At 41.6% G+C, this 26,619-nt stretch overlaps 2 protein-coding genes across 2 annotated transcripts in view; both read right to left on the minus strand.

Moving 5' to 3' along the window:
• Window positions 1-3,529, minus strand: part of DMBT1 (deleted in malignant brain tumors 1) — a 70,569-nt gene extending 67,040 nt beyond the window's left edge. Inside the window, exon 1 of the mRNA XM_088669872.1 lies at window positions 3,388-3,529. Coding sequence (XP_088525998.1) covers window positions 3,388-3,529 — 142 coding nt within the window. The remainder of the gene's footprint in view (window positions 1-3,387) is intronic.
• A 702-nt stretch (window positions 3,530-4,231) lies between these two features.
• LOC148685658 (scavenger receptor cysteine-rich domain-containing protein DMBT1-like) lies at window positions 4,232-26,619 on the minus strand. Its single transcript, XM_088670446.1, has 28 exons — window positions 26,480-26,619; window positions 25,351-25,377; window positions 24,492-24,518; window positions 23,796-23,943; window positions 23,510-23,694; window positions 22,096-22,125; window positions 21,115-21,144; window positions 20,917-20,955; window positions 20,071-20,094; window positions 19,760-19,795; window positions 18,883-19,194; window positions 18,311-18,334; window positions 17,992-18,027; window positions 16,557-16,868; window positions 15,948-15,983; window positions 14,866-15,177; window positions 14,307-14,330; window positions 14,010-14,045; window positions 12,930-13,241; window positions 12,340-12,363; window positions 12,027-12,065; window positions 11,416-11,727; window positions 10,427-10,450; window positions 10,140-10,175; window positions 9,222-9,400; window positions 7,902-8,293; window positions 6,381-6,652; window positions 4,232-4,865 (listed from the first exon to the last, which is right to left on the minus strand). The coding sequence occupies exons 1-28, from the start codon at window positions 26,541-26,543 to the stop codon at window positions 4,855-4,857; spliced, it is 3,303 nt and encodes a 1,100-aa protein (XP_088526572.1). The 5' UTR covers window positions 26,544-26,619; the 3' UTR covers window positions 4,232-4,854.

The raw sequence follows: 26,619 nt of genomic DNA on the forward strand, positions 1-26,619 counted from the left end.
CTGAAAGGGGGTGTGCCATGCAATTTGATATATTTACTTTATCTCATGTTAGAGGAAGTAGTTTAGCGGGTTTTATGCTTGTAAGGCATTGCTTACAGTAATGCTATACTTTGTTGTTCTAAGTTTTCAAAAATTAGTTTCCTGGTCCATATCTGCAGAATGCTTTGTTCAATTCTGGTAATAAAAATATAATAATCACTTGGGTCAAATGCAATGCGAATATTGGCAGAATGTATTGCTTTCATGAAACCTTGCTGTGGTCCCTTATTGGTGTTGGCATGAGACACAAAAAATGCATTTGATAGACTCTGATGGGATTTATTATACAGCACAGTGCAACTGCATCTACTACAGTGGAACCTCGGTTTATGAACACCTCGGTTTATGAATTTTCGGTTTATGAACGCCGCGGACCCATCTGGAACGGATTAATTCACTTTCCATTACTTTTAATGGGAAAGTTTGCTTCAGTTTATGAACGCTTCAGTTTATGAACAGACTTCCGGAACCAATGACACCCATGTTTCAGTTTATGAACACTTCAGTTTAAGTACTTCGCGGACCCGTCTGGAACGGATTAATCCACTTTCCATTACTTTCAATGGAAAAGTTTGCTTCAGTTTATGAACGGTTACTCTGCCGACCGTCTGGAACGGATTAATCCACTTTCCATTACTTTCAAGGGGAAAGTTCGCTTCAGTTTATGAACGCTTCAGTTTATGAACAGACTTCCGGAACCAATTGTGTTCATAAACCGAGGTACCACTGTATTACAATACCTATGGTTCATACATTATTATGTAGAATTCCATATGCTTTTGTTCATTGGTACTGGTTAGTGGAGAGTTTAATTTGCTGTTAAACACATTCTAATTACTGTTAAACACATTCTAATTACATGAAAGAACTTGTCCAGGCAGGCGCATTATGTGACCCATAAGAGGAGCAAAACACAGTGATTAGATAAAATCAGACCAAATCTTTTTTGACAACAGTAGGCAGGGTAAGGGTTGGCATGGCATTTGGTGCCAAGAACAGTTCAACATTCCATAAGACCCATGTTGATGGAATGGATCCGCCATATTTGGATCACCCCAGACCTGTTCCATGGGAGTCAGCCAGTGTTGAACTTTGCTGTGGTGCAAGCCAAGCAAAGACTCGAGGGTGCAGATTCCTACTAAGCAAATACCTCAACACTGAACTTTGGAGCGCTGTGGTTAATCCTTCCCTCAGGCCCCCTCAGCCCCCCCTATAGTATGTTGATCTTGCCCAATGCCATTTCCGCCCTCATGCAAACAATGTTCTTTGCCTGACAAAGAAAGTATGCCTAACATACTTTCACTGAAGGAAAAGTGGAGGGAAACCCAGCCAAGTGCCAATCAGGTTGAGAAGGGAAAAATCATTTCCGGCCCTGTAAACCAGCGGCCCATAATTACTCAGTAAAGGCTAACCCGAAGGTGGGCAGGTGGGAAGCTCTCAAGGCAAAATGGCCCTGAGCTCCAGGAGAAGCAGCCTTATACAGGTTTCCCCCTCCCTTTTGCAAGAGCTCATGGGGCAGTTTTCCCCCCCATGAGCCCACCACACAAACAATATACTGGGCAAAACCTTGCCCAGTATTTTGCTGCAATCTATGGAACATAGCGCCACTGGACAAAAGTGTCTTGTGGTTACTGGCGACAGAACAAGGCATAAACGGCACACAGAGAATCTGTATAATTACATAAGAAAAAATAAGCAAAATTCCGAGGGATATATTTAAAGTAATGTAAGGATTGTTGTTAGCACAATTAGCCCCCTTCTTCTTCCCCCATGTGTTCCCGAAATCTATTCTAGGGGTTCCTCCAATCCTCTGGAACAGATTTGGGGAAGGCTCAGGGAAAATCCCATTGCACTTGTGCTGCCAGGATGAGTTCGTAGAATACCACCCTATAGGTACTGAAGAAAACAAGGTGTATGGAAGAGAAAGGATGGTCAGGTTTGCTTCTGTCATTGCTAAAGTCGCTTCAGACCGCAGATTGTATCAGTTTCCGAAACTTGAAAGGAATTTAAAATGGATTGATTGACATTTTCATGTTGAAAGGATCACATTGAAATTATTTGTTCCCACCAGAATTATGTATAACAAAATTTTGTGTTGCATTTAGAAGCATAAAGCTATGCTGTGGAATCTGAACTTCTGTTACCAGGAAGAAAAGTCAAAAGAATGTACTGCAGTATTTTCTTGTGTTTGCGTTGTTAACTTTGCTTGTCAAAATTATGTTAATAGTAAGGACATATCTGAGTTGCTTTGACAGCTATTGAACTGGGGACAATAACAATATTTGGAAATTGTCTTCAGTGTGCTTACAGAGTTCAAATTCATGCCAATAATGTGCCTCAATTGTTGTTTTACAAATTTGAACGCTGAACCCATTTATCCAGGGCAAGAAAGGACTCAGTGCTAAGTGATGCAGAGCTATTAATGCGAATCTAAAGCAGTGTCTGGCTTTGGGTTTATAAACATCTGCTCTAAAAACTTCATTTGTTTCTGCACTTCCAAAAATGACAGCTCCGGAATGACAGAGAAAGAGATGGACAAAAAGATGATTGGATAATCTCTCTAAACCATAATTGTTAAGAATGAAGTATATCTAGCCAGATGTACTATATTTCTGATCACAAGTGGCTGGTGATGGACAACAGGGGCTGGCTACCTCCATTCAACTTCCAAGAAGCTTGTAAATGGCTAGTGTTGGAGCTCTGGTGTGGTCAAAGGAAACAACAACAACAACAACAACAACAACAACAACAACAACAACAACAACAACTTGTATTCTAGTTACAGGTAGGTAGCCGTGTTGGTCTGGTGTAGTCGAAACAAAATAAAAAAATAACAATAAAACAATAAAACAATTTCTTCCAGTAGCACCTTAGAGACCAACTAAGATACCTGAAGAAGTATGCATGCACACGAAAGCTCATACCAATGACAAACTTAGTTGGTCTCTAAGGTGCTAATGGAAGGAATTTTTTTATTTTGTTTCAACTTGTATTCTGATTCTGATGATGGAATCATATTCAATGTTTTGCCACAAATCGGATCCTCCTATTTGAGGGTCCGTGTTGCGTGTGGGTCCAGGGCACACACCCCACACCCATGGGGAGGGGAAGAGAATAATCCTTGAGCCTGCACTGGCCCCGCGATCACGGCACCAGCCTGTTGGGCAATTAGAGCGTGATTGTGGGGGCCTTTAAAAGGCATGTCGCGTTGTCAGGGCTTCATCTGGCTTTGCACCGCCAAACAGTGCACCAAAGCCTGTTCTTCATGGGGCTCATGTGGCAGTTAGGAATTGGCTTATTGTGATGTGGCGGAGGGGAGGTGCGGCCATCACCTGCCCCTCCAGGTACAAGGGTATTCTGTTAGAGGAATCTGTGGGCCTGGATCTCGTCCGAAGTCCACTTGAGGATCTAGGGCCATGCCAGGACCCAACGGGAACCCCAGGGTGAGCTGCAGTTGGTCGCCATCGACGGAGCTCCCTCTATTGATCATTTACCCTTTCAGACTTCCTGAAAGGTGGACAGGAGTCAGCTATAGATATTGCCAATGCCTAAGCCAAAACTACTCACATTTCTGTAATCAATAAAGTTGTGACCTAAATTTTGCCCATTAACCTTTAAACTAAAACTCTTTGTCAATGTGCTTTTATTACTTCTGGGGGGGGGGTCACCTGGGCCTTGTCGTGCAATTAGATTGGGAGTATCAACATGTGCACTACAACACATCCTATGATGCAGTGTAGCAGTGAACAATGTGTGCATGCATGAAAATGTCATGTGCTTTATATGTGCATTGGATGTGTTCTAATTTGGGTGCAGATCCACCCTGAATGCAAAGGTAGACTATCAGGAAATTATGGGCCAGATGACTTTTCTGTAGTAATTAAGTTTACTACATCTCTACACCAGTTTGCAATTTTTTAAACAACAATTTCACCAACATTTTAGTGCAAATTGCTCCTGCTGTGCACATCTGTGGATGAAATTTTGCCTGATATGGACATTTTCCCAAGGCCATTTTCCCACTTCACCCTAGTGCGCACATTACTGGACTGGAGAACTGCATTGCAAAATTCAAATGTGGACCAAACTTCTCTGTCGTCCCTAGGCACTTCATGCCAATCATGTATTTCCTTTCAACCATACAAATAAATTTATGTTTGCTTGCGAGGCAATGAAGAAAAATGCACACTGGCAACTTGCAGGGATTTTATTGGAAAGTACTTGGAAGCAAAATAAATTTCATATAATTTGGCATAAATTTTCATTACAGACTCTGACAAATCCTTCTTGAAATATAGTCAGTATTCACATCTGACATACAAAGTTCCCAACCGTAATGTTTATGCATAGAAAGGTTATTATCATAACTGGTATAACCTGGGACTTTGATTTAAATGATATAACCATAGTCAATAGAAGGGGAGGGAATTAAAAGGAGAATGAGACCCTTTCCACAATACCATTAAGTAAAAGCAGCTGTGGATAACTAATGTTCTTGATCAGTATGAATATTAAATCCCAATATTTGGAATTAACTGAGTTATTGCTTGTGCTAAAATGTAAATGTGTCTGTCTGTAGGTTTGTTGGATTATGAACCACTTTCTTAGAAGAAACTGATTACTTTTAGAAATACATGCTAGAAACAGAGCTTTTTTGTGTGCAGAAAGTGCTTAATTTTTTACATTGGTGATGCATTGGAATCAGCTGGTTTCAGTTTGCTGCTTATAAGAAAGCCAGATGGAGACCGTGGCTGCCAAAAGTACAGTAGTAACAGTAAGTAGGATGCCAGCTTTATCCTTTTCTAGACTTGCACTCTAAGCCAGTTCTGTAAATGAAAAACACAGTTTAGAACACAGTTAATCCACTTATTCATCAGATTTCTGACCTGCCCTTCACCAAATAATCCCAGCAAAACATTCTACAGTATACAATTATCAACATATATGTCTATTATTTTTGTAAGAGATGTCCTTCAAACACCTAGTTTAAGGACAACTTTGCCCCTGCATGTTCGTCATTGTATCTATCATCTCAGACATAATTTATCTCAAAAAAATACATTTCAACTATTAATCTGCAATTCATCAGTTGATGAAGGTGCATGTAACTTACCTGAATGTTTAAGAGCTGCAATTTGCAAAATCCAGTTTACTTCAATTGAACTGAATTTAGACCCCATTATTTAAGGGACAATATAACACAGGGAAGTATATTCCCCACCCCCCCATTGTATTTGCATCTGAAGTGAAAGTTAAAATGATATCTTGGTCCACAGAATAGGCTTTAGACTCCCACTTTCATCCCTCTTAAAGATCTAGGGCCTTCCCAGGTCACACCTTTCATGGACTCTACTCCGCATGCTTCTCTGCTGTTGATGCCTGGCTGTATTGTGTCCTTGAACTGCAACAATACATATTGATTGCCTGGAAGTGCAAGGTATGGGGAGCCCAGCACCGGGCAGGCACAAAATAGCAAGAGTGTCAAATTGGCTCTGCTGCTGCTGGATTTGGAACCTGGAGAGCAGCGATTCCCAACCTACGTTGTCACATCAGCCACTACTGTCTGTCCATCTGTATAGAAACATCTGACTTTTGTGGGTCTGTAATGTAACCTACTGCATAAATATAAGAGTCAAATTCTTCACTCTGTCCACTTTTGCACCTGACTCTCCAGCCACTCCTGGCATTGTTGTTGTTGTTGTTTAGTCGTTTAGTCGTGTCCGACTCTTCGTGACCCCATGGACCATAGCACGCCAGGCACTCCTGTCTTGCACTGCCTCCCGCAGTTTGGTCAAACTCATGTTCGTAGCTTCGAGAACACTGTCCAACCATCTTGTCCTCTGTCGTCCCCTTCTCCTAGTGCCCTCAATCTTTCCCAACATCAGGGTCTTTTCCAAGGATTCTTCTATTCTCATGAGGTGGCCAAAGTATTGGAGCCTCAGCTTCACGATCTGTCCTTCCAGGGAGCACTCAGGGCTGATTTCCTTAAGAATGGATAGGTTTGATCTTCTAGCAGTCCATGGGACTCTCAAGAGTCTCCTCCAGCACCATAATTCAAAAGCATCAATTCTTCGGCGATCAGCCTTCTTTATGGTCCAGACTCCTGGCATAGAACTTCAAGAAAGCTGCCCATTAGGGAATGCGACCTTACCAGGGGAAGCCATGTAGAATGAGGTTTTATTGTGTGATGTTACTATGCTTTTGCCAAGCAAAATCAGAATAAATATTGGTTTAAATACAGTTTAGCAAAATAGTAAAAAAAATGTATTCTTTGGGCTACTTCAGAATATATTTTGAGAATTATCACTGCAACAAGAAAAGGAATCATAAGTAAAAGTTACCCTGCTTTTTGTCTTCCTTAGCTTCTTTTTGAAGCTTGATTGGTCCTACAACCACATCCACCTTCTCCTGAAGTTCATCTGCATCCCTCTTCTTTCTAGTTAAACATCCTTGGTAGCATCTGGATGAGTAATCATATGCCTTACACACTACTAGTTTGCACCTCAAATAAACTTCATTGTGATAGTTAAGAAACTTAAAGGAGCTGAACATGAAACGAACTTCGTTTTTCCTTGGATTTCCCAGATATCTGAAGGTAGAGTCTCGTGGGCATCTGAAAATAAAAAAGCAGGTTTGTTTAGATAATGACTCCTTTACTTTGAACATTGATAGGAGTCATTTCTGGAGTTCTGAAGCATGTTATCTCTGGAGATGAAGAACCATGTTGGGGAAGAATGGGAAGAAACATCAATAAGTGGGAGGTGGATTTCAGAGAGCAAAATGGAAGACAAATTCAGTGTATATGAAAGCAGTCACTCAAGATACTAGAACTCAGGGCCATCCAATGAAGATGAAGGTTGGGGGGAAATCAAGACAAGTGGAAGTGCTTCTACACACAGCATAGCTCATAGTTAAACTTTGGGAGTCACTCCCACAAGATAGTGATGATGACCACCAAGTTGGATGGGGATTATAGGAATTCATGGAGGATTGGGCTATCGGCAACTATGAGCACTAATGGCTGTCCTTTGACCTCCACTGTTGAAGGCAGTTAAGCTTCTGAATAAGAGTTGCAGGGAATCTCAAATGGAGAGAGTGCTGTGACAATCAGGCCCTGTGTGCAGTCTTCTCAAAGGCATCTGGTTGGCCACTGGATAAAAATATACTAGACTAGATGGACCTTTGGTCTGATCCTGCAGGGTTTATCATATATTCTTATGTTCTAAATGGGGAGGAGCAACTCCACAACCCCAGTTGGAGAATGCTCTGGAAATGGTAAGTGTCTGGAGGACTACAGTGGGGTTATGGCTGTCAGTCAGAACGGATTTTTGAATTTTCTAAATGGATATAGTTTAATTTTCTTTTATAGAATTAGGAAGTTAGTCTCAATCAAAAAAGACATCTGGCAGGGACACCATGTGTATGCAACAAAAAACAGCAACAACACTTTGCTCAGCCCAGCTCAAAGTATACTTTTGCCTTGCTTTTGTATGAGAAAATTTGGATGATGACACAACGTAGCAGCAAACATCCATCTTTATTATTCCATTCAGTAGCAAATATTTGTAGATAGCATAGTGGGTTCTTTCTAGATTTTCTTAAGAAGTATTATGTCAGAATTAAAATGTGTGCTAATGTTCAAGTTTGAGAGAATAGCAACTCCTCTTGCCCATAGCAAAAATAAACATTTAAGTGCATTCCTATGCGTGCCTACTCAAAACTCCAATTGAGCTCAGTATGGTTTACTCTACATAATGTGAATAAGAGTGTGTGCTTAGCCTTAAATCTGCTTCTTTATAAGTCGAATGGCAAGTGTTTCTTCTAAGTTTGTATCTAAACATTTTTATCTAAAACATACTCACCCACTCCTCCATAAGTCATAGGTCAGAGTTTTGAAGTCACCAGAGTTTGGAGATGCTTCACACGTGTCTAGAAATAGTACTAAGTTTGGATCAGAACTGTGGAGAGTAGCTTGGAGGTAGAGCTCTTGATTGAGTGCCACAAAATATGGAGAAGAGCGAATTTGATAGTTGAAATACCTCGACTCAAAGAAGGCAAGTGTCACGTTGTAACTGCCATGTCCTACTGCAGTAATGTCAGTTGAATTACGAGCAACAAACATTGTCTCTACAACAGCAGTCTTGTTCATTTCACACAAGACGTGAAACTGAAAGTTACTATTTCTTGTAATGATATAACCAGAAGCTGATGTCTTGATTATGTTGGAATAGATTATAGTGCCATTATTTGCCTGCTAAAGGACAGGAGGAAACGAGATATGTCAACAGTACACATAAATCAGTAACCACCATATATAAAGCACCCTCTGTACTTAATCACTTTAAAATGTCCTGACATTCCAGACATATAGTTATGAAAGTCACCTTGTATGTTCAGAAATTTTATTTTAATTTTTTTAAAGGTAGGAGAGATATAAGAAATCTAAGATACTTTAAGTAGCTGAGAATAGAAACACATAGAAACAGGCAAAAATATTACAACATTTCTTATAAAAGAAGGCAATTAATGTTGAGATGACACCTGATTTTCAAAGTGTTGGATTTCTTTAACAGTTTTTAAATTCTTTTTTCTTTCTTTTAAACTATTAGTTTAAAAGAGAAGAAATTGGAGACAAAAAAACTTGGACTATATACACTTTTAAAAATGCAAAATATTCAAAGGGCCAGAATTAGCTGGCTTACTAAATCCGGGAGACAGTTTCAGGAAAATATGTTTCTTTCCTCCTCACATCACTTTCTCTTTCTGGAGCAAATTCCCCACTCCTGCTTTTTCTATGATTAAGAGAAATGTCAGAATTTACCTGCAATACTGTCTGCTTTAAATGGTATGGCAAATTGCTGACATTTTCTCTTTATCCTAGGTTCCCAAACTAATCTTGAATTGTAGTCTCAAATCCTAGTTAAGACTAACATTAAGCAGTGATCATATGGTTCAAGGTTAATTCTGATATTTCTTCTAAACATCGTAAAAGAAAGAGGAGGAATCTGGATCTATGGCAGGGTAGAGAAGAAGCAATATGGATTTCCCAAGGGTTCCCTTAATGTTAGTGTTTGCTGGACCAAAAGATAGAATACTTTCCCCATCTTTAAAACAGCAAGCTTACAAAGCTTACATAGATAACGGCAGAATGTAGATTTGGTTTTTAAAGCTCTTTTTCTTACCTGTCTCATTGTGCCACACCCACTGAATGGTATATTGAAGACCACATAGTATTGTGTAATCTGAGGTGCGCAGAAATAGTCTGAAGAATTCAAGTACAGACTCTGTGCATTATAACCCAGCAATCGGAGATACGCTCTGCTGATGCTTACAACCATGTATTCTCCAGAACATGAAAGGGCTAAATGATGCCAAACAGAAACAGCATTGAATAGTGTAAAACGCAAACACAGTTTTGTTAAATGTAGTTGCTCAATCTTGCATGGTGCCAGAGTCTTCCCACTTTGCACTTTGATGCACTTTGCAAAGAAGAAGGGTTGCCTGTGACTTCCTTACCTGTGTCCACACTGTACCTGTGACAGAAGATATATCTTAAACACAATTACATCTCTGTAAGCATCAGACATTGTATTCAGACTAGTTAGGTAGATTGCATTTGACTCAATGCTTGGAATGAACCAGTTCACGAAATTCACGAAATTAAAAAAAAAATCTTTGAACTACACCTAAAAGCAGTTCCTATAATTGCAGACTGAACTGAATGTGATTAAGTTCATTTTGGGGGTAGAACATTCAGCGATTTTTAGTTCATCTTTAGGTTCATTCTTTTATTTGTCTTTTTTAATTCTATACATTCTTTTGGCCTCTAAACATAAGGATAATAATTCAGTCTTCTTTAGTAGATATTATACAGGAGCAAGTTATAACATTCTGTATGCTGGAAACAATTTGGAAAGGATATTTGGGATGTACTAGAACTGAACTGTGAACTGAACATGAACTAAACAATTAAAGAGGTAAACTTGAACTGAACTAGTTGCTTCTTAAAACAAACTTTCAAGGCTTTGATTTGATTCCAAGGTTCTTACTCATTCTCCCTGATTTTCACAATTATATCTTATGGAGAACTTTGAACTTACTTCTGGATTTAACTGCTGTGGGACTTGTAGGAAGAGCTGCAGAAACAAAAGCATGACTAAAGTGAGATCTATAGGCATTTAAATTCTGCACAATCTAAAAGTGTAGGCATGAGGTTGACGTCTGTGCCATCACCTTTGCCCCACCAATTCTAAGCAGCACAATATTTTCATCATACATGGTCAGTTTAACATTGTTTATGAACAAAGATAAAAATGGAAGAATCAGCATCTAAAAAAAGTTGCCCTCAAATGCTGAGAGAATCAGACAAATAAGAAATAAAATGTACCTGTTGTATTAGGTGTTCTGGAAGCTGTGGATAAACAAATAATAAAAATATTCAGCCAGCATAAATATTAAGAAAAAGACCCTTGATGTACATAAAATAGTGACATCTGCTGGTTGATATTCTGCATCTATTTTGTTACAATCCAGCAGAACAGATTCCCAGAAGAATTGCACGCAGTCTCTGGAAGAATAAAGGCACTGCAATTAATCCTGCCTACTTCCATCCGCATGGCAACATAGGATCTTTCCTTGACCAGAGCAACTGAAACTCATGCCTTGCTTTCCTGTTGAAACAGGATGGATATCACCTCAACAAGTTATTTGCCTCTTTCTACAGAATGCAACTCCATCTTGGGTGTAGTGGAGAATATTGCACAGATGCCCCTTTAAGGCTTTTTAATAAAAACGTTTTATGTAATAATCCCAATAGGAAGCCGAAGCTGTGGCCACAGAATTTACCAAATAGACTTATACCATTTCCCCATTACCATATACCATTTATTAGTCTTCCTGCAATGAGATCTCCACTGTTAGAAATATATTAGAAGACTAATAATAATAATAATAATAATAATAATAATATATTTATACCCCACCCATCGGGCTGGACATCCCCAGCCACACTGAGCGGCTTCCAACAGAAAAATAAAATAAATTAATCGATTAAACATTAAAAGCCTCCCTAAACAGGGCTGCCTTCAGATGTCTTCTAAAAATCTGGTAGCTGTTTTTCTCTTTGACATCTGATGGGAGGGCATTCCACAGGGCGGATGCCACTACCGAGAAGGCCCTCTGCCTGGTTCCCTGCAACTTGGCTTCTCGCAACGAGGGAACCGCCAGAAGGCCCTCGGCACTGGACGTCAGTGTCCGGGCAGAACGATAGGGGTGGAGACACTCCTTCAGGTATACTGGGCCGAGGCCATTTAGGGGTTAAAGGTCAGCACCAACACTTTGAATTGTGCTCGGAAATACAAAGGATCAGAAAGTTACCTGAGCATATGACACCAGCGTCTTCATGATGACCACAGTTGTGACTTCCCCACCCCCGATGGGAGCACAGCTCCAGAGAAGGTTCATTCCCTCTGCAGTTTACATCATCCAGGAGAATCTGTCCAGGGCCTTGGCCAAAATGGGCACTTCCTGGTGCTGACAAAGCCAATCCACATCCAAGCTTTCTGCAGACAACCTGCGCATCATTTAAGTCCCAGCCATCATCACAGACTGTCCCCCAGCTTCCTCTGTAGTTGAGTTCCACGCGTCCTTCACATGTGTTGTTCCCACCGACCAGTCTCATGGAAGCATCTTAGAACAATAAAATATCATTCTTACATAGGCAATACTATTCTATATGTATTGCCTTTAAATAATAAATCTGTTGTAAGTTAGGGATTTTTTCAATCATACAAAATAAACTCCCCCCCCATGAATGCTACATTTTCCCCATGTATAATTTGCATGACCTTGAATAGAATTGTGAACTGCACTGCACTTAAGCTTGTTACTTTTTAAAAGGAACATTCCAGCCTTTAATTTGACTCCAAGGTTCTTGATCATTCTCTCCAATTTTCACAGGCGTACCTTATAGCAAACACTGAACTTACCTCTGGGTGAAACTGCTGGCTCACTTGTAGGAACTTCTTCTGCAGAAACAAACACATGACAAAAATGAGATCTATTGGCATTTGAATTCTGCACCATCTAAAAGTGTAGGCATGAGGTTGACTTCTGTACCATCACTTTGGCCAAACCAATTTTGAGCAGGTGAATATTGCCGTCATACATGGTCCAATGAGCTTGTTTACCACTAGGCTTTGTCCATGTCCAAAGATAAAAATTGAAGCTGTGATCTGAAACTATCTACATCTTCAACAACTTTTCCTTGAATGTTGAAGGAATCAGGCAAATAAAATGTACCTGTGGCATTAGGTCTTCTGGAAGCTGTGAATAAACAAATGATAAGAATATTCAGTCAACATAAATATTAAGAAAAAGACCCTTGATGTACATAAAATAGTGGCATCTGCTGGTTGATATTCTGCATCTATTTTGTTACAATCCAGCAGAACAGATTCCCAGAAGAATCGCACGCAGTGCTATGTCTCTGGAAGAATAAAGGCACTGCAATTAATCTTGCCTACTTCCATCCGCATGGCAACATAGGATCTTTCCTTGACCAGAGCAACTGAAACTCATGCCTTGTTGAAACTCATGCCTTGTTGAAACAGGATGGATATCACCTCAACAAGTTATTCGCCTCTTTCTACAGAATGCACCTCCATCTTGGGAGTAGTGGAGAATATTGCACAGATGCCCCTTTAAGGCTTTGTAATAAAAACGTTTTATGTAATAATCCCAATAGGAAGCAGAAGCTGTGGCCACAGAATTTACCAAATAGACTTATACCATTTCCCCATTACCATATAGCGTTTATTAGTCTTCCTGCAATGAGATCTACACTGTTAGAAATATATTAGAAGATTAAATATGAAGGATCGGAAAGTTACCTGAGCATATGACACCAGCGTCCTCATTATGACCACAATTGTGACTTCCCCACCCCCGATGGGAGCACAGCTCCAGAGAAGTTTCATTCCCTCTGCAGTTTACATCATCCAGGAGAATCTGTCCAGGGCCTTGGCCAAAACGGGCATTTCCTGGTGCTGACAAAGCCAATCCACATCCAAGCTTTCTGCAAACAACCTGCGCATCATTTAAGTCCCAGCCATCATCACAGACTGTCCCCCAGCTTCCTCTGTAGTTGAGTTCCACGCGTCCTTCACATCTGTTGTTCCCACCGACCAGTCTCATGGGGGGATCTTGGAACAATGCAAAACCATCCTTAGAGAAGCAATTCTTGTAAACCCAGGTTCTCCCCATCCCTAACCTAAGCATCAGACTCTACTGGCATTAGGATTTCAACATACTGACTTTAGATCTGTGGTTCCCAAGGTGGAGCCCATGGCCCACAGGTGGACAATTTGATTTTTAAGGCGGACACCGACCAGTCTCATGGGGGGATCTTGGAACAATGCAAAACCATCCTTAGAGAAGCAATTCTTGTAAACCCAGGTGCTCACCACCCCCAACTTAAGTGACAGACTCTGCTGGCATCAGAATTTCAACATGCTGACTTTGTGGCAGCTCATCAAGAGAGTAGTTGCTGTGGAGGCCTTTTACATTAATAATTAATGAAACTTAACATATCTCCCCAGTTCTATATTGCCTTGAAAAAACAAATTTGTTCTATGTTAGGGGATTTCTTGCAGTTGTGCAGAATATACTCCCCTCTGAAAAAGAAATGTTAATGTTACATTATTCCTGTCAAAACAAGAAGTTCTTTGCTTGAACTTGCCAAGCATACTTTCCATGACCTTGAATTGAGCTGTGAACTGCAGTGGACCGAACATGTGTGTTTTGTAAAGGAAGCAATGTGAACTGGAACGAGTTCCTTTTGGATCATGCTGAACTTAAACTTAAGCTGGTTTCTTTCTTAAAGCAAGTTTCAAGCCTTTGATTTGACTCCAAGGTTTTGCTTATTCTCCGCAATTTTCACAGGCCTCTCTTATGGCGAACACTGAACTTACCTCTGGGTGAGACTGCTGATTCCGTTGTAGGAACTTCTGCCAAAAAAAAAGACGAAAGTGAGATCTTTTGTCATTTAAATTCTTCACCATCTAAAACTGGAGGTATGAGGTTGACTTCTGTACCATCGCTTTGGTCAAACCAATTATGAGCAGGTCAATGGTTCAAGAAGCCTGTTTAGCACTGGGCATTGTTCATGTCCAAAGATAAGAAATGGAAGCCATGATTTGGAAGAATTTACAGTTTAATTTCCCCCCTTATATGTTGAAGGAATTAGGCAAATAATGAATGAAATATACCTGTTGTAAGAGGTTCTCTGGAAGCTGTGGATTAAAGCAAATAGTAAAAGAAATGTTTAGGCAGCATGAATATTAAGAAAAAGATCCCCAATGAACATAAGTAAATCACATCTGCTGGTCCATATTCAGCATCAATTTTGTTATAAGCCAGCAGAACTGCTTCAGAAAAGAATCACATGTGGTACTGGTTCCATGTCAGAATGGGGGCACTACATCTAATCCTGCCTATTTCCATTCACTTGTCCTTTACCAGGGCAATTGTCACTGATCACTTGCTTTCTTGTTGAAACAAGAGGGATGTCACCCTTGCCTCCTTCTATAGATTGCACCTCCATCTTGGGAGTAGTGGAAGATACTGCACAGATGCCCATTTAGGGCTTTAAAAAAATAATAATTAAGTTTTTATGCAATACTGTAATCCCAACACAGTGCAGAAGGTGTGGCCATGGAATTTACCTAATAGACTTATACCATTTCACCATTTATTCGTCTTCTTGCAATGAGCTCCCCACTGTTAGAAATATATTAGAAGACTAAATACAAAGGATCAGAAATTTACCTGAGCATATGACACCAGCGTCTTCATTATGGCCACAATTGTGACTTCCCCATCCCCGATGGAAGCACAGCTCCAGAGAAGTTTCATTCCCTCTGCAGTTTACATCATCCAGGAGAATCTGGCCAGATCCTTGGCCAAAAGGGGCATTTCCTGGTGCTGACAAAGCCAATCCACATCCAAGCTTTCTGCAAACAACCTGCGCATCATTTAAATCCCAGCCATCATCACAGACTGTCCCCCAGCTTCCTCTGTAGTTGAGTTCCACGCGTCCTTCACATCTGTTGTTCCCACCGACCAGTCTCATGGGGGGATCTTGGAACAATGCAAAACCATCCTTAGAGAAGCAATTCTTGTAAACCCAGGTGCTCCCCATCCCTAACCTAAGCATCAGACTCTACTGGCATTAGGATTTCAACATACTGACTTTAGATCTGTGGTTCCCAAGGTGGAGCCCATGGCCCACAGGGGGACAATTTGATTTTTAAGGGGGACACACCGACCAGTCTCATGGGGGGATCTTGGAACAATGCAAAACCATCCTTAGAGAGGCATTTCTTGTAAACCCAGGTGCTCACCATCCCCAACTTAAGTGACAGACTCTGCTGGCATCAGAATTTCAACATGCTGACTTTGTGGCAGCTCATCAAGAGAGTAGTTGCTGTGGAGGCCTTTTACATTAATAATTAATGAAACTTAACATATCTCCCCAGTTCTATATTGGCTTGAAAAAACAAATGTGTTCTATGTTAGGGGATTTCTTGCAATTGTGCAAAATATACTCCCCTCCGAAAAAGAAATGTTAATGTTACATTATTCCTGTCAAAACAAGAAGTTCTTTGCTTGAACTTGCCAAGCATACTTTCCATGACCTTGAATTGAGCTGTGAACTGCAGTGGACCGAACATGTGTGTTTTGTAAAGGAAGCAATGTGAACCGGAACGAGTTCCTTTTGGTTCATGCTGAACTTAAACTTAAGCTGGTTCCTTTCTTAAAGCAAATTTCAAGCCTTTGATTTGACTCCAAGGGGTTGCTTATTCTCCCAAATTTTCACAGGCCTCTCTTATGACGAACACTGAACTTACCTCTGGGTGAGACTGCTGATTCCGTTGTAGGAACTTCTGCAAAAAAGAAAAAAGGAGAATAAAGAAAAAGTGAGATCTTTTGTCATTTAAATTCTGCACCATCAAAAACTGGAGGTATGAGGTTGACTTCTGTACCATTACTTTGGCCAAACCAATTATGAGCAGGTCAATGGTTCAGGAAGCCTGTTTAGCACTGGGCATTGTTCATGTCCAAAGATTAAAATGGAAGCTATGATCTGGAAGAACCTACACCTTCAAAAACGTTTCCTTAAATGTTGAAGGAATTACACAAACATAGCATCTTTCCTTGACCAGAACAACTGACACTCATGCCTTGCTTTCCTGTTGAAACAGGAGGCATGTCACCTCAACATGTTATTTGCCTATTTCTACAGAATGCACCACCATCTTAGGAGGAGGTAGAGAATATTGCACAGATGCCACTTTATAATAACAACATTTTATGCAATAATCCCAATAGGAAGCAAAAACTGTCACAATTTACCAAATAGACTTTATACCATTTCACCATTTCTTCGTCTTCTTGCAATGAAATCCCCAATGTTAGAAATATATTAGAAGACTAAATACAAAGGATCAGAAAGTTACCTGAGCATATGACACCAGCGTCCTCATTATGACCACAATTGTGACTTCCCCACCCCCGATGGGAGCACAGCTCCAGAGAAGTTTCATTCCCTCTGCAGTTTACATCATCCAGGAGAATCTGTCCAGGGCCTTGGCCAAAACGGGCACTTCCTGGTGCTGTCAAAGCCAATCCACATCCAAGCTTTCTGCAAACAACCTGCGCATCATTTAAGTCCCAGCCATCATCACAGACTGTCCCCCAGCTTCCTCTGAAGTTGAGTTCCACGCGTCCTTCACATCTGTTGTTCCCACCGACCAGTCTCATGGGGGGATCTTGGAACAATGCAAAACCATCCTTAGAGAAGCAATTCTTGTAAACCCAGGTTCTCCCCATCCCTAACCTAAGCATCAGACTCTACTGGCATTAGGATTTCAACATACTGACTTTAGATCTGTGGTTCCCAAGGTGGAGCCCATGGCCCACAGGGGGACAATTTGATTTTTAAGGCGGACACCGACCAGTCTCATGGGGGGATCTTGGAACAATGCAAAACCATCCTTAGAGAAGCAATTATTGTAAACCCAGGTTCTCCCCATCCCTAACCTAAGCATCATACTCTACTGGCATTAGGATTTCAACATACTGACTTTAGATCTGTGGTTCCCAAGGTGGAGCCCATGGCCCACAGGGGGACAATTTGATTTTTAAGGCGGACACCGACCAGTCTCATGGGGGGATCTTGGAACAATGCAAAACCATCCTTAGAGAAGCAATTATTGTAAACCCAGGTTCTCCCCATCCCTAACCTAAGCATCATACTCTACTGGCATTAGGATTTCAACATACTGACTTTAGATCTGTGGTTCCCAAGGTGGAGCCCATGGCCCACAGGGGGACAATTTGATTTTTAAGGCGGACACCGACCAGTCTCATGGGGGGGATCTTGGAACAATGCAAAACCATCCTTAGAGAAGCAATTATTGTAAACCCAGGTGCTCACCACCCCCAACTTAAGTGACAGACTCTGCTGGCATCAGAATGTCAATATGTTGACTTTGTGGCAGCTCATCAAGAGAGTAGTTGCTGTGGAGGCCTTTTACATTAATAACTAATGAAACTTAACATATCTCCCCAGTTCTATATTAGCTTGAAAAAAACAAATTTGTTCTATGTTAGGGGATTTCTTGCAATTGTGCAAAATATACTCCCCTCCGAAAAACTAATGTTAATGTTACATTATTCCTGTCAAAACAAAAAGCTCTCTGCTTGAACTTGCCAAGCATACTTTCCATGACCATGAATTGAGCTGTGAACTCCAGTGGACTGAACATGTGTGTTTTGTAAAGGAAGCAATGTGAACCGGAACAAGTTCCTCTTGGGTCATGCTGAACACCAAGGTTTTGCTCATTCTCCCCAATTTTCACAGGCCTCTCTTATGGCGAACACTGAACTTACCTCTGGGTGAAACTGCTGGCTCATGTGTAGGAACTTCTGCAGAAACAAACATATGACAAAAGTGAGATCTACTGGCATCTCAATTCTGCACCATCTAAAAGTGTAGGCATGAGATTGACTTCTGTACCGTCACTTTGGCCAAACCCATTTCGAGCAGGCGAATATTACCATCATACATGGTCCAATGAGCCTGTTTACCACTGCGGCTTTGTTCATGTCCAAAGATAAACAATGGAAGCCATGATTTGGAAGAATTTACAGTTTAATTCCCCCCCCCTTATATGTTGAAGGAATTAGGCAAATAATGAATGAAATATACCTGTTGTATGAGGTTCTCTGGAAGCTGTGGATTAAAGCAAATAGTAAAAGAAATGTTTAGGCAGCATGAATATTAAGAAAAAGATCCCCAATGAACATAAGTGAATCACATCTGTTGGTCCATATTCAGCATCAATTTTGTTATAAGCCAGCAGAACTGCTTCAGAAAAGAATCACATGTGGTACTGGTTCCATGTCAGAATGAGGCCACTACTTCTAATCCTGCCTATTTCCATTCACTTGTCAATGTGGGACCTTTCCTTTACCAGGGCGATTGTCACTGATCACTTGCTTTCTTGTTGAAACAAGAGGGATGTCACCCTTGCCTCCTTCTATAGATTGCACCTCCATCTTGGGAGTAGTGGAAGATACTGCACAGATGCCCATTCAGGGCTTTTTTTAATAATTAAGTTTTTATGCAATACTGTAATCCCAACACAGTGCAGAAGCTGTGGCCATGGAATTTACTAAATAGACTTTACACCATTTCACCATTTATTCGTCTTCTTGCAATGAGATCCCCACTGTTAGAAATATATTAGAAGACTTAAATACAAAGGATTAGAAAGTTACCTGAGCATATGACACCAGCGTCTTCATTATGGCCACAATTGTGACTTCCCCACTCGCGATGGGAGCACAGCTCCAGAGAAGTTTCATTCCCTCTGCAGTTTACATCATCCAGGAGAATCTGTCCAGGGCCTTGGCCAAAACGGGCATTTCCTGGTGCTGACAAAGCCAATCCACATCCAAGCTTTCTGCAAACAACCTGCGCATCATTTAAGTCCCAGCCATCATCACAGACTGTCCCCCAGCTTCCTCTGTAGTTAAGTTCCACGCGTCCTTCACATCTGTTGTTCCCACCGACCAGTCTCATGGGGGGATCTTGGAACAATGCAAAACCATCCTTAGAGAAGCAATTCTTGTAAACCCAGGTGCTCACCACCCCCAACTTAAGTGACAGACTCTGCTGGCATCAGAATTACAACATGTTGACTTTGTGGCAGCTCATCAAGAGAGTAGTTGCTGTGGAGGCCTTTTACATAAATAACTAATGAAACTTAACATATCTCCCCAGTTCTATATTGCCTTGAAAAAACAAATGTGTTCTATTTTAGGGGATTTCTTGCAGTTGTGCAGAATATACTCCCCTCCGAAAAAGAAATGTTAATGTTACATTATTCCTGTCAAAACAAAAAGTTCTTTGCTTGAATTTGCCAAGCATACTTTCCATGACCTTGAATTGAGCTGTGAACTGCAGTGGACCGAACATGTGTGTTTTGTAAAGGAAGCAATGTGAACCGGAACGAGTTCCTTTTGGTTCATGCTGAACTTAAACTTAAGCTGGTTCCTTTCTTAAAGCAAGTTTCAAGCCTTTGATTTGACTCCAAGGGGTTGCTTATTCTCCCAAATTTTCACAGGCCTCTCTTATGACGAACACTGAACTTACCTCTGGGTGAGACTGCTGATTCCGTTGTAGGAACTTCTGCAAAAAAGAAAAAAGGAGAATAAAGAAAAAGTGAGATCTTTTGTCATTTAAATTCTGCACCATCAAAAACTGGAGGTATGAGGTTGACTTCTGTACCATTACTTTGGCCAAACCAATTATGAGCAGGTCAATGGTTCAGGAAGCCTGTTTAGCACTGGGCATTGTTCATGTCCAAAGATAAGAAATGGAAGCCATGATTTGGAAGAATTTACAGTTTAATTTTTTCCCCCTTACATGTTGAAGCAATTAGGCAAATAATGAATGAAATATACCTGTTGTATGAGGTTCTCTGGAAGCTGTGGATTAAAGCAAATAGTAAAAGAAATGTTTAGGCAGCATGAATATTAAGAAAAAGATCCCCAATGAACATAAGTAAATCACATCTGCTGGTCCATATTCAGCATCAATTTTGTTATAAGCCAGCAGAACTGCTTCAGAAAAGAATCACATGTGGTACTGGTTCCATGTCAGAATGAGGCCACTACTTCTAATCCTGCCTATTTCCATTCACTTGTCAATGTGGGACCTTTCCTTTACCAGGGCGATTGTCACTGATCATTTGCTTTCTTGTTGAAACAAGAGGGATGTCACCCTTCCCTCCTTCTATAGATTGCACCTCCATCTTGGGAGTAGTGGAAGATACTGAACAGATGCCCATTTTGGGCTTTTTTAAAAATAATTCTTGTAAACCCAGGTTCTCACCACCCCCAACTTAAGTGACAGACTCTGCTGGCATCAGAATTTCAACATGTTGATTTTGTGGCAGCTCATCAAGAGAGTAGTTGCTGTGGAGGCCTTTTACATTAATAACTAATGAAACTTAACATATCTCCCCAGTTCTATATTGGCTTGAAAAAAACAAATGTGTTTTATGTTAGGGGATTTCTTGCAATTGTGCAAAATATACCCCCCTCCAAAAAAGAAATGTTAATGTTACATTATTCCTTTTTGTAAAGGAAGCAATGTGAACCGGAACGAGATCCTTTTGGATCATGCTGAACTTAAACTTAAGCTGGTTCCTTTCTTAAAGGAAGTTTAAAGCCTTTGATTTGACTCCAAGGTTTTGCTTATTCTCCCCAATTTACACAGGCCTCTATTATGGCGAACACTGAACTTACCTCTGGGTGAGACTGTTTGTTCCATTATAGAAACTTCTTCTGCAGAAAAAGACACATGACAAAAGTGAGATCTTTTGGCATTTAAGTTCTGCACCATCTAAAACTGGAGGCATGAGGTTGACTTCTTAGATACTAAGTCATCTAATACATAGTATATATATTTAGCAGATTTTTAAATAAGTAGCAGATTTTCCTTACCGGTAGTTTGTGGGAGTCCTGTGGTTAATTCTTTGAAAAGATGGTAATATAGGAAAAACAAGAATTAAGAGCAACATCACTGGAAATCCCAGCTTTTGTCAGGGACGTAGCCAGGATGAAAATCAGGGGGGCAAGGGGTGGGAAGGGGCGGGGGCAAGGGGTGGGGGGCGGGGCCACATCGGAGCAGCCCGATTTCGGGCTGCTCTGACTCCCTCCTCCCCCTCCGCGATCGGCAGGGACGAGGGGGAGCCAGGATCAGCCCGAAATCAGGCTGCTCCGACTCCCTCCTCCCCCTCCATGATCGGAAGGGACGAGGGGGAGCCAGGATCAGCCCGAAATCGGGCTGCTCCGACTCCCTCCTCCCCCTCCGCGATCGGCAGGGACGAGGGGGAGCCAGGATCAGCCTGAAATCGGGCTGCTCCGACTCCCTCCTCCCCCTCCGCGATCGGAAGGGACGAGGGGGAGCCAGGATCAGCCTGAAATCGGGCTGCTCCGACTCCCTCCTCCCCCTCCGCCATCGGCAGGGGCGAGGGGGAGCCAGGATCAGCCCGAAATCGGGCTGCTCCGATCCCCTCCTCCCCCTCTGCAATCGCTGGGGCAGGTGGAGGGAAAGCCCCAGAGCTGCGCAAAGCGGTTGCCTGGCTTTCCCTCCGCCCGCCCCACAGCCAGCCGGCTAGAAGGGACGTCTCCCTTCTCCCTTGCTGGCTGTGGGGCGGAGGGAGGGAAAGCCAGCCAAACGCTTTGCACGACTCTGGTGCTTTCCCTCCGCCCGCCCCACAGCCAGCCAGGGAGAAGGGAGACGGCACCGGGCGGGCAGTGGGGCAGGCTGGCCAGCGGCCCTGCTTCTAGGGGGGGCAATTGCCCCCTCCTGCCCCCTCCTGCCTACGCCCATGGCTTTTGTAGCAGTGAATTTTGTTTTAATACTAAGTCAAAGTATGTCTTATGTAGCAGATTTTAAAATAAGTAGCACATTTTCCTTACCGGTAGTTTGCGGGAATTCTGTGGTTAATTCTTTGAAAAGAAACAAACAAAAAGGATTCAGAGCAGCATTACAATTAAACCCATTTAAGGGGAGGGGTAGCACTGGCAGTGAATTTTGCTTTAATACCAAATGATCTTACAAGTATACAGCATTTACTTGTAAATGAATGGTGAATTGTTGAAAAGGGGGGGGGGTTTAAATAAACAAAGTGCATATAAAAACAATATGTCCTTCAACCCTATCTATGGTCCCTGGGATGGTGTCCCTGGGGCCATAGGAAGCACTGGGTCTTTCTCTCCAAAGGTGGAAAGAGCTGTCCAGCCTTGAAGAGGGCAATCAGGTCCCTCCTCCTCAGTGTCAAGCATCTTGTCCTATCAATATGGAGCAAAGAGTTTCAGACAAAGGTGCTAAAAGTTCCCATACATACCACATTTACCCATGTTAGGGGGGAATCCAACTCCTTTCCATCCTGAAGGGTTCAATGCCTTCCCAGTCACTAACATGCCCCCAAACTGGGGAGCTAACTATATCAGTTCCGATTTCCTCATCAAAATGTCCTTCCATATCACCCCCATTTAATACAGATTAAATGAGAAGATAAAATGGGACTGGCTGCATTTTGATGAAGACTATGCCATGTGGATGCTGTGCAAAACTCGAATGCATGAGCAGTACCAAGTCCATAGTAAACAGCCTTGTGAAAAAGACTAAATGTCACTTTCAGCTGCAGCTCCCCAGTTCTTCAGATGTAATCTCTCCCAGCACCACCTGGAGATGCTGTGCACCAGATCTGGGACCTTTGCATGCAAATATGTGCCGTGCCACTCAGCCATGGCCTTCCCACAGTCAACATGGCACTCTGAAGACAAGCAGAGGTCAAAGCAGGCACACACCCACACCCACAACTGACTTCATGTTACAAGGTGGCTGTAATGCACAAAACCCTCTGGAGGGATCTGCCTGCAATCTGGCAGGCTTACAACACTCTTGAAGGGCTCATTAGCCTACAAACACCAAGCAATTCTGTGACAAGAAAAAAAAAGTTTAGCCAATGTGGGGGAAACAGAAATTCTGATTTAACAGAGCTGATTTGGCCCAAATAACAAATCTTATGGAAAAGGCACAAAATGGGTCCAAAACAGACTGACTTGATCCTAGTGATACAGGTGCATATGCAAGGTAAATCTTATGGGCAGTACACACCTATTTTATTTAATTTATATAAATAGCCCATGAGAGTTGGGTGAATTTAACTCTGAAATTTTGTTCCATGAGGAGGACTTTGGCTGCGTTAGGCACCTATATTTTAATCCAAAACAAAATCTCAGATGCCAAAAGTGTTGAGATTCTAGTCCAACAAAAAGCAAATATATTTGGCTGTAGGGAAAAGAAATGTATGACTTCCAAGATTACCTGGTATATCGTAATAGGCAAAAAAGCCAGTGCCTGAGTAATAAGACTGTCTGTGGAGCAGAACTGTCATCGTGCCTGTATAGGAAGTGAATACCCAACCCCAGCCACTGCATATATTCCCAAGTAGTGCTGATTGATAAACCATTCCATCGTAGACATGAACATATTCATGAGTACAGTCCAATCTGTGAAGATAAAAGAGCACAAAACCATCTTATTTCAAGCAAGAGCTCCTGGGTCCCGTCCCATCTCAAAGTTTGCAGTATCAAATAAAGTGAGTACTTACCTCATATAATCAAGAGTTAGCACTATAGGGCTAAAATCATAGGAATGGATTGTCCAGAGACACTGCATGATGCTTCCATCACCATTGTAATACGGGCCAGAAAACGACTGAGATGGATTTGAGAAAGTATTGCCACATTCATGGATTCCTAGTAAACATACAATTAAACACTGATTATCTCAGTCCCACCCCCCACCCCCCAAAAGCAATCCTGGTAACAATTCTCTGTCTTCACCTAGACCCTGGTGCTTATAAGGACTGAATCCAGTTTACCCGATCTCCAGCATAGGATACTCTATAACACAGGATATATTTCATGGGCCCACCCAATTCAATATGTTTGTTTGTTTGTTTGTTTGTTTGTAAATGCTATTTTTTCAGGATAGAAATATAGCATTTCTTAAAAAGTGATGTTTTCTTGATCAGAGAACAAGGGAAAGAAGGAACAGTGTTTTTATTCTAGATCAGATGGTTATGCTTCCCAATACAACATGCCCATTGCTTCCAGTTCCACACTTATATGTGAATTTCCATGCAAAGTCGTTTTCATTTTTTACTTTGTGTCATAAAAAAATGACTCAGCAACCTTAAGAACATTTCTCACTGAAGCTTAGACACTCCACCATGTAGCAGACAGTCTTGCTTGCAAAAAAAGGTCACAACTGGAATGTGAAAAAGTAGAAGGCAGGCACTCACCAGTAGTTTGTGCAAACATTGCTGGTCCTAAAGAAAGATGAACAATGATCAGCAAATTTATTTATTTATTTATTTATTTCGGCAGGCTTAGAAGACTCCTGAAGGGCTCCTTTCCCCACAACTACCAACCAATTCTCTCTAGAACATGGTGTTTGGCATAGAGGGGAGGTTTCTTCTGCCGCCATCCCTGCTGCCTCTGCTTCCCTTGGCCTAAGGTAAGTTTCTGGGCCTTAGAGAATGGAAAGGCAGTGGAGGTTTGCTGTAGCTTCCAAATCTGGTCATCTGAGCCAAATAACCCATGCACCACAAGCAGAGGGCTGCCATCAGGAATAAGGACTACACCAGGCACCCCCAAACTTCGGCCCTCCAAATTTTTTGGACTACAATTCCCATCATCCCTGACCACTGGTCCTCTTTGCTAGGGATCATGGGAGTTGTAGGCCAAAACATCTGGAGAGCCACAGTTTGGGGATGCCTGGACTAGACCCACAAGCCCAGTGAATCCAGCTTACCTCCTTGTCCCAAAACACCCCCCAGCATAGGTTTAAAGACATAGGTTCTCTTTTCAGAATGATAAACCTGTTCACAAGGAATTCAACAGTTTGCCAAACCATTCATATTTGGGGTGGGGTGGGCAACCTGATTTACTTCCATTTGAGCCAGGAATGGCTAACCACAGCCTAGAAACTGCAACAGGCACCACAAGTCTTTTTTCTTTTTTTCCTTTGTGTCAAAACAATGGCTCAGCTACCTTAGGAACATTTCTCACCAGAACTCGCATGTGATCCATGTAACAGGGAATCCTGCTTGTGGAAAAAGTCACACTTGGGATGAGAAAAAGTAAGAGGGAGGGACTCACCAGTAGTTTCTGCAATAGTTGTTGTTCCTAAAGAAATAGGAACATTGATCAGCAAATCTAAATATCAGTACTGTATTTTATTTTGGGACACTTAAAACACGCCTGAAGGACTCATTTCCCCACAAATACCAACCAATTCTGGCCTTGACAGAATAGGAGTGAGGTGCACTGTTTGGCACTGGTCCTGCCAGAGCTTGAGGCCACGGCTGTTTACCACCATCCCTGCTCACTCTGTCTTCCCTTGCCTTCTGGGACTTGGAGAATGGAAAGAGAGTGAAGGTAGATACCTATTTTTACACCTTCATGAGCATTTACATCTAATACTCACGAAGTCCTTGAGCTAAAAACCTGTGCTCACTAGAGTACTCTTCACTGGGTATTCATTATTCTCAAATGTGTGTACACAGAGAAAAGGCAACAAAATTGCAACTGAATGTCTGATTATTCAGTTGGAGGATTGCTTCTGTATGATTCCTACTCTTATCTGGAACTGAGACGTCATTTGCCATAGTAAATCTGTATGGGACTGTGTCCCCAGCCATGATATCTAATAGCCCCTCATCTTGAGAAATATCCTGTACGTACTTATTTTAACATTCTACAGTGGTACCTCGCAAGACAAATGCCTCACACAACGAAAAACTCGCAAGACGAAAGCGTTTTGTGATCTTTTTGTTGACTCGCAAGACAAATTTTTCTATGGCTGTGCTTCGCAGGATGATTTTTTTTTGCTTTGCTTTGTTTAAATTGGAAAACCGCAAGACGAAATTTTTGCAATACAAAACGACTCGCGGAACGAATTAATTTCGTCTTGCGAGGCACCACTGTACTTCTTTCCCGCCTTTCCTCATTGACTTCCCCCAGTATCTTCTGTTCAAACCTGCCCATCATCAATATATTATAATTTCCAAAAGCAGGTAAGATTTTGCCAAATTTAGGATGAAACTAACAACACCTATATTGAGAATAGCTTGTATGTTTTGATGGAGTCTTAAATACTCAAGTCAGCTTCATATGTTCCTTTGCAACAAATTCTTCCCATCATTAACTATCAATTTGTAAGGTCAGCATAGAGAAGGGGAACAAGAAAGAGCAAGAGCAAGAATGTTTATAATTTAAGCCATATTACCTGATGCAGTTAAACATATTTCATGAAACAGGAACAGCCAAGAAAAGATCAGGAAGGAACTCATTTTTACCAGATCGCCTTCTAAGTTGATTGAGCATGCACCAGAATATATAGGAATGAAATTTGAAAGGGCGTGCCAT

The sequence above is a fragment of the Zootoca vivipara genome, chromosome 5, assembly GCF_965207765.1.
Source record: "Zootoca vivipara chromosome 5, rZooViv2.hap1.1, whole genome shotgun sequence".
Lineage (NCBI taxonomy): Eukaryota > Metazoa > Chordata > Lepidosauria > Squamata > Lacertidae > Zootoca > Zootoca vivipara.

Coding starts and splice junctions, on each gene's coding strand:
- LOC148685658 (XM_088670446.1), bottom strand. CDS start 26,543: ATGAGTTCCTTCCTGATCTTTTCTTGGCTGTTCCTGTTTCATGAAATA. Junction 22,126..23,509: donor TGCCTATTACGATATACCAG/GTAATCTTGGAA, acceptor TTCTTTTCAAAG/AATTAACCACAGAATTCCCG. Junction 20,956..21,114: donor AGGACTCCCACAAACTACCG/GTAAGGAAAATC, acceptor CTTTTTCTGCAG/AAGAAGTTTCTATAATGGAA.